Source organism: Callorhinus ursinus, unplaced genomic scaffold (genome assembly GCF_003265705.2).
Source record: "Callorhinus ursinus isolate GAN/ISIS: 27379988/994484 unplaced genomic scaffold, GSC_fseal_2.0 scaffold32, whole genome shotgun sequence".
NCBI lineage: Eukaryota > Metazoa > Chordata > Mammalia > Carnivora > Otariidae > Callorhinus > Callorhinus ursinus.
In genome coordinates, this window is record NW_027397094.1 from 17,255,770 (window position 1) to 17,268,872 (window position 13,103).

The 13,103-nt window shown below is 54.1% G+C and overlaps 1 protein-coding gene across 6 annotated transcripts in view; it reads left to right on the forward strand.

The window, feature by feature from the left end:
• Positions 1-13,103, forward strand: part of PGBD5 (piggyBac transposable element derived 5) — a 107,128-nt gene that overhangs the window by 57,833 nt on the left and 36,192 nt on the right. For all 6 annotated transcript variants that reach the window (XM_073879071.1, XM_025850868.2, XM_073879067.1 and 3 more), the window contains exon 2: positions 11,147-11,574. In XM_073879071.1, coding sequence (XP_073735172.1) covers positions 11,147-11,574 — 428 coding nt within the window. The remainder of the gene's footprint in view (positions 1-11,146; positions 11,575-13,103) is intronic.

Consider the following 13,103-nt stretch of genomic DNA (forward strand, 5'->3'; position numbering starts at 1 on the left):
TGGAGGCTGCAGGGTGACTGGTGGGACGGGGTCAGCCTCCAGCGCTCCCCCCACTGGCTTAACTCCGTGAGTTGTAGCGTGAATGCAGACCCTCGTGCTAACTGGCCAGCTCTCTCCTCGTCCTTTGCCCTGGTCTGGCATCAGCCCTACCCTCATTTTAGGACAAGGACACCAAGGCCCGGGCTCCTTCTTGCTTCTTCGCCTGGGGACAACCATTACCGGATGCGCTCCTTTCTTCCCATCATCCTCGTATCTCTTTCTCCATCCCAGCTCCCCTTTGTCTTAACTTCTCCTCTCATTCCGCATTCCCTCTCCCAGGGCGTGGGTGGCTGTGCAGGGAATTAGAGGGATATAATTAGCGTGCGGGGATAAAGCCCGTCCAGCTTGCCTTCGTTCTTCTTGGACCAGCTGTGCTGAGACAGGACCTGGTACCATCTGTCCCTGCACAGGGTGCCATGGGTGGCCCAGGGTGGTAGAAAGGGGGATGGGAACGCCCCTGGAAGCCACGCCCTTTGCTCTCCCTCCTGACCCTGGTGATCCGGCAGTGCCCTTCCCCCGGTGCCCCCAGCACACACACAGACACACAGCAAATACAGATGGCCCGACGAACGGTGAAAAGGAGCGTGGTGTGGGGTCACAGTCCTGGGCTGGGCTGTGAAAGGTGGCAGTGGGCTGTGCCAGTGATGCCAAGCCAGGAGGGGAGGTACCACCACAAGTCCTGATAGGTTTTTCTGGGGAGGAAGTCCGGTACCATGCCCCTGCCTCTGCGCAGGGACCCTGCAGAACCAGCTGTCTGCATGGGGAAGGGAGCCCAGGAGCCAGGCCGCCCTGGACTGTAGGGCCCACCGGCGGAGGAGCCGTCCCCACTCGCACCTGCCCGTAGGCCCAATTCCATGCAGTCGTCTTTGATCTCCTGTGCATTATTGACCTAACCACCGTCGTCAGCACAGACCCTGGCTTTCGCCCTTCTGACGCCACTGACTGGGTTCAGGTGGCGGTGTGACCAGTACCTTCTCTTTCGGGTTGGAAAGGGCCAGGCAGTTTCCTCCTGGGCCTCACAGGGCCTTCTGGCTTCTCCACAGACCCTGTCATTCTCTCTGGCCTGGGGCCCAGGCGTTGCGGAGGTCACGATGGGCCGGTGCCAATTGCCTTTTGTCTGCTTCCTTGGGCTCCCAGTATTTTTTCAGTGCTAAGACTGGATTACAAAAATGGCACATTTTATATGCCCAACCCTGTCTGTGCATCTCTGTAACTCTGTGTTTAATCTCATGTGTAGATAAGCACAAAAGTCTAAATCCAGGGTCTCGAGGACTGTGTGGTGTAGAAGCGTGGGTCCCGCCCACACCCCTGCCCCCTTCTTCAGGCTCACGTATGCGCATGCCCCCCGCCCCCCAGCATACACGTGTGCACGCACGCACCCTGTGGTCCTGCCAGTGCCTCAGGCTACCTGCAAGGGATCCCGGGACCCAGACCCGGGGCAGCTGGCATGGAGCTGACCCTGTCAGTCTCTTCCTCTCTCCCTCATTGTTTTCCCATGAGCCCCTCAGTGCTATCTATCTCTGAGAGCTGCAGGATGCTGCTGGTAACCCTGGAATCTGAAGAGTCATTAGCCGTTGAATACTTTTCACTCACTCGGCAAGATATCTCCCAAGCACTCAATGGGCCAGACACTGTTCTAGGCAGTAAAGATACAGCAGGGAACCCAACAGACAAAACTGCCCATCCATGTTGACCTCACATGTACCCCTAGGGATTTGCCATAAATGATATAGTCCCTACTGACTTCTTCCAGAATCATCCAGGATTTTCTGTTTGTACTCCAGCAGCCAGACCCATCGGTGGTGTGTGCTCTGCTGGGCCCCCATGGTCCCCATCCCCACTCGTTTTCAGGGGTTGGGGGCATTGTGCCTCAGCCCACAGTTCTTTCTAAGAATTTATTTCAGTCAAGAAAACAACTCCCAAGTCCATATATATTTAGTCAGTTTTCAGCTCTTACCTTCTTTCCCTAAGCCTTTCTCCTTTCTGATGCTTCTCCTCTGCCTTCCCTCACAGCCGTTCTCACGGTCAGAACTTCGTCACACATGTGGAAAGTCGGAAGCGAGCGCAAAGCTAGAAAGACTCCACCATCTTTATGCCCGCATGTGTGGGATGCACGTGGCGGGGGAAGGAGGATGTCAGCACCTTCATTCACCAGCTAGTGTGACCTTGAGCAGGTTCTTCATGAGCACGTGCTTCCACAGCTGCTGAGTGGGTGTCCCAGTCTCTCTTTGGTTGGCTGCTGTGAGAATTAAATGGGGTCAGGTAATTGCTTGTTGTAGTGCTTGATGCAAAGAAGATCCTCCCATCAGTCACTCCAGAGTTTTCTATTCTGTCAGGTGCATATTTGGAATACACCTCTTAAAGCCAAGGGTGACTGCCCATCCTTTTCATCGTTCACACTCTCCCTGAGCACCTGGGACATGGTCCCTTTCTCTGTTGCCTTTCTTGGAGGAAGGACTAGGGTCATCCTGGGGAACATGCACCACATCACATGGAACTGACCAGAGCTGGCCGCAAGTTGGGGCTGGGCTCAGTCAGTGGGCTCAGCTAAGGCCCAGTGCAGGGGAGGATGTATGTCTGGGAAGGAGTCTGAGGAAGGAGGAGCACCCCAGATAGAAACCAGACACGAGCCTGGTTTAGTTAGGGATGAAGAACTGCAGTGGGCGTGCTTGGCGCAGCAAGAAGGGAGCAAGAAAAAGCTGTGAAGTCATGGAGGAAATGAGCAAATTGCGTGGCCCTTCCCCACTGGTCACTGTGCACGAGATGGGGCCTTTGAGGTGGGCTGGCCCCAGACAGTGGCCCAGTGGCCCCTCAGCACTGCGTCCCTTCCCCATCGTCTTCCTCCCAAGTGGGAAACACGCTCCCGCTGTCCTTTCTCTATCCAAGCAGAGGCTTTAAAAATACAGCCTCTTGTGAAAAAGAGACACAGTGTCTGAGTGAAATATAAACTGTGGTTGCTAAGGCTGCTGTTCTGTAATAGCCATCTGGTAAGTCAGCTCTGGGAAGTGGGACAGAAGCCTGGGGTACGGGCCTGGTGGGTACTGTTTGTTGTGCATGCGATTCCATTACGGGGCACCCACCTAGAAGCAGGCGCTGAGTGAGGCACCTCCCACTTCATCCGCACCCGGACTGTGAATTTCATGGTATTGTTGGCTTCGCTTTACCACCACGGACACTGTGGCTCGACGAGTACTATAGACTGCATGTTTGTGTCCACCCTAGAATTCACGTGCTCAAACCTAATCCCCAAGATGATGGTAGTAGGCGGTGGGCTTTCGGTCATGAGGGTAAGGGGTCTCCTGATGGGATAAGTGTCTTAGAAGAGAGACCCCAGCACCCAAGACCTCCCTGGGCCCTCCCTTGTGTGGAAACACCACAAGAAGACAGCCCTTTGTGAGCCAGGGAGTGGCCTTCACCAGACACCAAGTCTGTCAACGCCCTGATCTTGGACTTCACCTCCAGAACTGTGGGTAGCACATTTCTGTTGTTCAAGCCACCCAACCTGTGCTCTTCTGTCGCGGCATTCCACATGCATGAAGATTAAGAGATTAAGTAACTTGCCCCGGGCCACTCACCTCATGAGTTATGGAGCTGGAGCCCGGTCCAGGTCCTTGACTTTGCTGGACAGCAACTATTTCAGCATCGTGATAGGAGACTTTCATATAATTCTTTCCACTCCTCAGAATACTTCCATCATTGTCTTTACTGTTTTATCAGGTCTTGGGAGAGAGATGAGGCAAGTTACCAATGAAAAACTGAAACCCAGAGAAACTTCAGTTTCACAGTGGTTCAGTTAGATGGTGAACGAACCAGGAACAGAACCAGCTCCCCAGCTCCCCACCCCCCCGACCCCAGCTGCAGGTGACTCTGCCTCTCATCCTTAACGAACACCTCTCAACTGTGTTTTAGCTCAGCTCTCAGGAAAAGTGAAATCTGTGATTTTTTCGGGGGGGTGGGGGAGTGGATAAGCCTGGTCCTAGGTGGACGGGCTGAGCCTGGTCCAGGGCACAGGGGACGAGTGTGGTCCTGGGCGTGGGGCCTGAGCCTGGACCAGCCGCTCTCACAGGCCACATGGACTGAAGAGGGCTGCAGCGCACTTAGCTGTGGGAGGACTCACAAACTCACGAATGGTCATGGAATAGCCTTGTCCCCTGGCCTTTAGGCTCCTGCCACTAAGGGAATCCGAGTCACCATGAAGCTGTGTACCTGCCACTGTTTATTCATTCCTTCAACATCTGAGCTGTTGCTTTGTAGCCACGTCTGTGCTAGGCACTCTGTTAATAGCCCTTCCTGTGTTGTCACCTTGCTACTTAAATCAAAACCAATCTGGTGGGAGGGATAAAAGACCCTTGTTCTGTCTGTCCAAGCACGTGTGAGCTGATCTCTGTTCACTAACAAAGTCCTGGCCTGGAATGTAGAGTACCACTGCTCTGCATAGAGAGGACACTGCAGGGTCCTCGGGCCCAGGTGTGTGGCAGCGAGAGCTGACCCTTTCTGTTTCAGCGGCTCCCCGTTAGCTCATTGCATGTGGAGGTGGTCAGGGTTACCTCTGCCCAGCACAGCACCCCCCGCAAGACGCTTTACAGTGGTCAGCTGCAGGTGGCAGGGACTGGCGTCGGCTCTCGCACATGAATGGAATTGTATGTTTCGTGTAAGTTAGACTATTTCTTGTACGTGTATAGGTGCCTTGTGTGGCGAATGGTTTTGAAGGTGAGCTGTCTTGGGAAGTTTTCATGTGTCAGGCTCAGGTGCATGTCACCCCTTCTCTGTAAAGCAGCTCTTTGTCACGTGACATCTAGTCAAGGCTGTAGACTTAATGTCTGCATTAGCCAACAAACTAGCTCTCTTCTGGAAGAACCGCATACCCCTGTTCTGGGGCCCGGGTTTCCTGTGAACAGCATCAGCTCGGGGGTCCGATTCCAGAATTGTTTCTTTGTGTTGCCGGTTTGTTTGCCAGCCACTGTGCTGTGTTCGCTTGAGGAAGACCACACAGGTGCACATGCGGAGTGCACTCCTCTGTGTTCCTGACAGGGGGGCCCTGCAGACAGGAACATACCTGGTGCTGCCCTGGGGGGGTTGTCTGGCCAAGTGTCTGTGTGTTTCCTAAGGGCTCCGGAGAATGGTTCGGAGCGTCACATGGGCTCCGTGGGAAGACACCATGTAGAGGACTGACTGTAATCTGAGCCTCCGTTGGTAGGTTGGTAAGCATTGCAGGTCAGACCGAAACAGGACGGGGTGCTGGGCGCTGCTCACAGCTGCCCAGTGAGACAGGTGGGGGTAACGCCATCGGGCCACACAGATGAGGGGCCGAGGCCCAGGGAGGTCTGGAGCACGGCCAGGAGCCATGCCCGAGGCTCCCACCCACCCCTGTGTGCAGACTTCCTTGATCTGGCTGCGAATCGAACTTGTAACTGGTCCCTTACCTGTGGGCCACGAAGTTAAACGAGGAAAGAAGCCTTGGAGTTCTGGAGTGGCCGTGTGGCTAGATTCTGCAGCTGAGACCAGTTCTCCGCACAGTTCATCAGATAGAGTGCTTCTCCTGCACGTTCGTTAGCCATTAGGGGGTGGGGGGAAGGAAAGAAATGGAGAGAAGTGAGGATTCGTTTAGCAGAAGATAAAGCCCAGCTGCGGCCGGCACTGAGGACAATGGTTTGACTATGTTCTGTGTTACCCTTTTATAGAATGTAATGTCTCAATTTTTTTTTTTTTACATCTCAACTGAGAGGAATATTTTTGTGATAATGCGGGATGTTCTTTTATATTTTTATATCCGCTTGATTTTGCCTGGAGATAATTATTTCATTATTTTAAGCCCTTAATTCAGAACATTAAGCGATCCTTATCTGTGTCACAAGACTGCAGACAATTGATGCCCCAAAATGCCAGTTTATGCAAAACGCCGTTCTCCTCTTAAAGTGAATGCTTCTGTCTCTAGAAGGGTGGACTTTAGAAAGCCACACTTTTCTTCCAGAGCATGTGAAGGTGGGGATCAGGGCCCCAGGTAGCTGTGTTCCTGAAGTGGGCACAGGGAAGGCGGTTGGGGGCCGCTACCGCAGGACCCTGACTCACACCCAGGGGGACTCATGGTGGACCAGCCAGGATGGGCCATGGCCTGTGTTCGAGGTCCTGCAGCTTTCACTCACTCCAGGCTGCTTCTTATACTCCCATTCGATGGGTGAACAAACCAAGGTGCAGAGAGGTTGTGTGGCCTGCCCAAGGTCACATAACCAGCAGCTGTAGACAGAGAGGGAGGGCCAGAAGGAGTTCCGACGTGGTTTCCACTAGTTCAGGAAACCGAACAAAACAAGACCCAGAGCCAGCCACCTGAGTTGGGGACCTGGAAGTCATCTGTGATGCTCCCCCTCCCATGTCCTGCCCACTGATCATCTGTTCCCAATTCCCAGGTGGTCTCCCTCCCCAGGACTTAGCACGCTGCCCCTTCCTGGCTCCCTAGACCTCACGTGTGTCCGCAGGGAGGTGTGGGCAGGTGCACCAGCTTCCTGCCCAGCTAGCGGAGGTGAGCCCTGCCTCACTGTATTGTACTCCTTCCAGCCTCACCCACCCCGGCGCTGTCCGCTTCCTCTTCAATACAGATGTTTCTAGCTGTTCTTTTTACCAGGCATTAACATGGGCTTCTGTCCCAGGAACCAGATCCTTCCCATGGGGCTCAGCAAAGAGGCCCTTCCTCCTGAATGGGCCAGGGTGTCTGCCCTCCCCACCCCCCCGCTCTCTACCCACCTTGTCAGTGGGTGTGTCCAACCTACCGTGAGCTGGGCTGGGGGCAGCACAACAGCCTTTACCTTGGCCATCCCACTTCAGCTGGGCCAGAGGGTGGGACAGCAGAGGCAGACCCAGACAAGTATGTAAGTCCTTGGTGAAACAATCCTAGACTGTGATAAATGCGAGGAAGGAAGCCCTCTTGGGATGGAGATTGACAGGACCGGCAGGGGTGTCTGCTTGTGGTTGGGTGGGCTTCATCACTTGAGGAAGCCAGAGCCCCAGGAGGGCTTGTGTCCCGCAGATGGGTCTGCGTGGATGCAGGCCCTGGGGTGGAGGGGTCTTGCCAGGGCCCGGGCCTGCCCCCAGCTCTGGCTGCACACCTTCTGCTTGCCTGGCCTTGGAGAGTGGCCTGGGAGGCAGGGCCCTGAGCCCTTGATAAGGAATGTGCGTTTGCTTTTTTAAGCACAGTGGGAAGTCACAGGAGTGTTTTTAATTAAGCAGGGGAGCATTGTGATCTGGTTTATATTCTTTAAAAAAAAAAAATTTCTCATTGCTATGACTCATTTGGGAGAGGTCGTGTTTGTCTTCTGGGCCAGAGCACTACAGTGGGTGGTTGGTGACACACTGTAGAGGTGGAGGTGGCAGGACGTGCTGAGGGGCTGGATGTGGGGGTGCGGCGAGGAGAGGGACCCACGGTGGGTCAGGTTTCTGGCTGAAGTCACTGGCGGGGGCTGGTGGGGAGCAGCAGAAAGGGAGAGGACAGTGAGGCATCTGGAGTTGCAGTGTGGACACGTGTGGTTTAAGATACCAGCCTAGTTCTTGTCCTGGTGCAAATGGAAAGGATACATTGATGAGGGTCGCCGGCCGGTGGAGGCCCTGGCCCCAGGGTTCGGGTCACCTGCAGGACCGCGGCTCACCTGTGGTCTGTTCCCCTGCCCATCACACTTACAGAGGTGAGGGAGCTGCTGTGGTCGCCCCTCAGTTAGGACCCTGCCTGAGCTCACTGGCTGCAGGAACAGTCCAGGCCCTCCCCACATGGCGCACGCAGCAGTGAGCGGTTCCTCCTACAGCATGAGCGTGACCGCCGGCGCTCACAGCCCTGCACGCTCCATGGCAGGGGGAGGGGGGCGGCCCTGTGCCCCTCCGTGTCTGCAGCCAGGCTTCTCCCTTGCACAGTCTGCTAAACGCGGGGCATTTGCTCTGGTCACGGGGCCTTTGCAGGAGAGGTCCTCACTGCCTGAGATAGTCTGTAGCCTCCCTGCCCCTACCACATGGGGGGCTGATGACTTTGCAGCCAACTGTGTGGCTCTTCCAGGGAGCCTCTCAGACCCCACCTCCCCAGGATCTGAACTCAGGTCCCTCTTGTGGGCACCCTCCCCCATCCCCCCACCCGACATCCCTGGGTCACTGCCTGCTGCCTGCTCCCGTCTTTACACCGAGGACTCCCGGGAAGAAAATATCGGCTCTTACCCCTTTCTGTTCCCAGGATCAGTATGACACTCAGGTGTTCACTGACAGCTGCCCTTGTGTTACAGTCCCCTTTCTACACAGGTCACCTGCGTTTGTAGTCACTCCCGAGAAGAGGGGTCGGTTCCTAGCTTGGGGTGGTGGGAGGAATCTCTGCAGGATCTGAGTGTTAGTGAACCAATTCTTTCTTTCTTTCTTTTTTTTAAAGATTTATTTATTTATTTTAACAAGAAAGGGGGAGGTGGGGAGGAAGGGCAGAGGGAGAGAGAGAATTGCAAGCAGACTCTTCACTGAGCACAGAGACCGACTCGGGGTTCCATCCCACCGCTCTGAGATCATGGCCTGAGCCAAAACCACGAGCCGGATGCTCAGCCAACTGAGCCACCCAGTTGCCCCTTACTGAACCATTCTTAACGCTACCCCGGGTCTGTGGGCCTGCTGTGACATCCTGGGATTGAGGGGGCAGGGGATCCCCTGTAGGCTGAGGGAACCAAATGGGTGTTGGTGATGGGGCCTTGAGGGGTGACATGGTGGGGTGGGGAGGGGGGTGAACGGGGGGAGAGGAGGGAGACGATCATATGAATTTATGACCTGGCAATGCATCATCGACACCATCAACATGCAGAGCCCTGTATCCCCAGGCCAGACACCAAGGGCACTGCTTTTCCTCCTCTGGGTCCTCCCTACCAGCCTGCCCCCCATGCCCACCCCTGGTCCCGTGCTGCCTTTGCATTTTTTACAATGCAGCTCCTCCCTATCCCTTCAGAGTTTCTTCTGGCTGTGCACTGTAACCCTACATCACCCACTGTGAAATGTGTGCACGGCAGAGGTGGAGGGAGCTGGTGGGGTTTGAAGACTTGGTGGCTTAAGTTGTGTATATACACTGTGCACAGTGTATATACAGCCACATGCCTCCTTGTCTGCTCGTGAGAGCAGAAGGGACACTATTAAATAATTACAACAGGCAGCAGGTGCTCTTGGACTGGCTCTGGGCCAGGTGGGATGAAGGTCACCGTAACTGTAAGGCACTTAGATGTGAGTGACCTGGGGCTGTGTCCCTATACTTCTGAGCTTCTAGTTCCTCACTTGCAGAAGGGGATGATGCTTCACGTGGATGTTGTGAGGATCACATGGGGTAATATCTGGAAAAGCTCCTATAAATGAATCAAATGTAAGAGAGGCTTATCTTGGCTGGGGGTGCTGTCCACCCCCAGGGCCGTATTATTAAATGGTCATATTACAAAGTTGGTGCTACAGATTGAATCTCCTGAATGGCATTTTCTCCCCCCGGCTCCTTCCTTCCCAGTGACTGGCCTATGCCAACATTTCTCAAATATGAAGCATCACAACAGCCGAAGGGGACCGTGGAGGATGCTTGTAAATCCAAACTGAACAGATAAGCGGGAGCCGGCTACTTCCCAGTTGCTTCCTGAACCAGTTGGCCAGGGCAGAGTTTGCTGTGAGAATTGATTTTGAAATAGCCTGGGAGGCAGAATTACTTTAAAGATAACTTTTGGAAGAGAAAATTTCATTCTGCTTACTCAGCATGATGGAGCAATTAAAATGCTGGTTTTCCTCCTCTTTGAGAGCCATCCCTGAATAATTTATGGCTTCACCCATCGGAGGCTGTAAGTCTTCGCTGAAATACAATGATTTCCACTAAGAGTGGGTGTGGGGCTGCAGGCTGTTCTTGCTACCCGGGGCCCCTCTAGATCCTGGCCTCAGTGTCACGGCAGCTCTCGGCCAAGAGCAATGCTCTTCCAAAAAATTGTTGGTGACCGTGAATATGGTGACCACTTGGTTCTCTGGGCCTCAGTTTTTTCTTCTATAAAATGAGGGCAGTTAGAGCATTCGAAAGCCCTCAGCCCAAGTCACAGGATTTCTGTTGCTAATGTGTCAGTAAAGGTTTCCAAGTTTCCAAAACAACCTTGGAAAGCAGGTGTTCCATTTTCTACGTGGGGCAGATGAAGTATTTATCTAAGACTGTGCAGTTAGCTACGAGTAAATTCAGGGTTTTGGTTCCCGACTCTATCCCATCTAAAACCTGGACTGCCTTGTCATTCTCTTATTTTGCTGTGAAAAACTTGTTTTTCAGAGTGCCTAAATCAGTAGTAGAAAAAGGTTGGGAGTGGGGGATGGTTAAAGTTCTGAAGAACGCGCATAGCTTTTATTAGAAATTGCAAAGTTTGTCTCCTGAAGGGTTATCTGGCTGGCTCAGTCGGTGGAGCATGTGACTCTGGGTCTCGGGTCATGAGTTCGAGCCCCAGGTTGGGTATAGAGATTACGTAAAAGAGATTTAAAACAAAAAATAAAAAAAAACACTTGTCTCTTACAAATCCCTCCATACTGTTAGCCTGGCTCAAGTCACTATATGGAATTGAAAGCCGTATCTCTTAAGGGTGTGTGTGTGTGTGTGTGTGTGTGTGTGTGTGTGTGTGTATTTCAAATGGCTGTCCCTGCATTAGTCAAGAATTGTGAGGTTTTTATTACATTGGTGAAATTATCTAAAGGAGCCCCTTCAGATTGATTCAGCAATAAATTTCAAGTTGCCATGTGTCCAGTTCCAGGACAGAAAGATGGCAGCCTCACCTGGGTGGGCATTTCAGGCCCTAAGGGGTGAAAGCCTCCTTAGAGAAGTCACCTTGCCTTACAAGAAAGTTTAAGCTTGAAAGCCACGGCCAGGCTCCTGGGCTGGATTGGTGTGTGTTTGCGTCAGTGCCTTTCCGCCCCTCGCGCGTCCCTTTCCCTGCGGAGTGGTGTCTGTGTGGGCCGGGCGAGAGCGCGGGGTGCGCGGTGGGGGGAGGGGGACCCCGGGACCCTGGCTCGCAGGGGGAGGTGCACCCCGCGGAGCCCCCAGCGCCCGCCCCGGCTGCTTGCCCTGCTTGTCGCCATGAACCACCCCCGCCCACATCTGTTTTAGGTCCAACCCGAAAGATGCCCCCCGGCGCCAGCGCCATGGACTTCTTCCAGCTCTTCGTCCCAGACAACGTGCTCAAGAACATGGTGGTGCAGACAAACATGTATGCCAAGAAGTTCCAGGAGCGCTTTGGCAGCGACGGCGCCTGGGCCGAGGTGACGCTGACAGAGATGAAGGCGTTCCTGGGCTACATGATCTCCACCAGCATCTCCCACTGCGAGTCGGTCCTCAGCATCTGGAGCGGAGGCTTCTACAGCAACCGGAGCCTCGCCCTTGTCATGAGCCAGGCCCGCTTCGAGAAGATCCTCAAGTACTTCCACGTGGTGGCCTTCCGCTCCAGCCAGACCACGCACGGCCTCTACAAGGTCCAGCCCTTCCTCGACTCCCTGCAGAACGGCTTCGACTCTGCCTTCAGGCCTTCCCAAACCCAGGTGAGGCCCGTGTGCGGGTGCCCCGGGCCCCCTGCCCCTGGGCCCCCCACCCCCATGGCAACCCTCACCTGGAGGGCGCTCCTGCTCTTCTCCTGCCCCACCCCAGACTCACAGCTCCCCGCCACAGAGAAGTCAGAAAGCGGGGTTCTGCTCTGACCCAGTTTCCCTCCTCCTTGCCTGCATCCTCCCTCCCCTTAGTGGCGCTGGCTTTCCAGATGATATGTTTTCCAGGCTAAGGTGAATTTTCTTCTATGAAGAACCTCTAATAGTAACTTTCCTGTGTTCTATGAGTATGTAGTCCCCTGTTGGTGGTGACGGGCTGAAGCATTGCAGGTGCCTAAGGGAAGGAGGCCAGAATCTCAACCCACTCTTCAGGTAACTGGCAGTCACTCAGGTCCTGGGGTCCACGTGGCACAGGCGGGGCTTTTGGACCACGGTTTGTTAGAGCCCCCCACCTAGCTGTTATGGCCCCCTTCCCAGCTCCCCTCCCTGGTTCTAGAAGGCTCTGTTTGCTCTCAGCTCCTGAGACCCTGCCTTCTGGTGTTGACAGGTGGCTAGTACCCTTGGCTGCGGGGAGATACGAGGTTCAGAACTGTCCTCAAAACTGCTCTCTACTGGTCTAGCAAACTCAAGAGGTGGCTTATTTCTGGGATGCCTCTAACTAAAACCTGAGGAAGTTTTTGGCCCACTGGAGCCCAATTCCATTTGACCCGTTCAGTGTGGAAACAAAAGTCGACATCATTTTTATTTGTACATTTGAAGAGCCATCGGCCCGCCTACTCTTCCTCTAAGGGCCTTCTTCATAACCCTCACATTCTTTTTGATGTTCTCCCTTCCCCTGACTCTGTGTCTTGCCTTTTTCCCTGCACAGCTAAAAATCACAGGATTTCTGTGGGGGAAGATAGCGCCCTATTTCAGGGCTGTGGGAGCCTTTCAACAATCTTTGGAAGCGTCCCCCTGTGCTGTTCTGTGAATATGCTGGGCTCATTACGATTTGCAGGTGGATGCTCTTTCTGACTACCGGAAGCTTTTCTCTCTTCTCTCTGCCTTAGCAGATGTACCCAGTCCCCAGGGCCCAGTGCGAGGCCCGCATTCTCATGCTGGTCCCGCTTTCCTGAATTCCCCCACTGTTTATAGGGCAGCTGACTCCCATCCTTCCTTGTCCCCAGTTGTGTCTCTTACCTTCCAAACAGGAGGTGGGCTCTTTTCGGGACACAAGCCCTGCCTTACACAGGCCCCCGCAGGACCAAATACAGGGCCGGGCACGTTATTTTTTTGTTTCACTGAATATTTGCTTGGTTGACAATGAACCAAATCAGAGCCCTGCCGGCTGGATGCAAGGGGAAAAGAACAGTATTCTGACCATCCTCGGGGCCAGACCTTTGAACAGTTCCTGGAAGAGGCTGTGGGCTCGCTCCGGCTGAGTATCTCTTAAGAATCAAACAACCAGCTGCTTGGATGATTGATACTTAACAGCGTAAAGATGAGGTTGCTGAGGATCTTCTAGCCTCTCGACTAGGCCAGGCGTA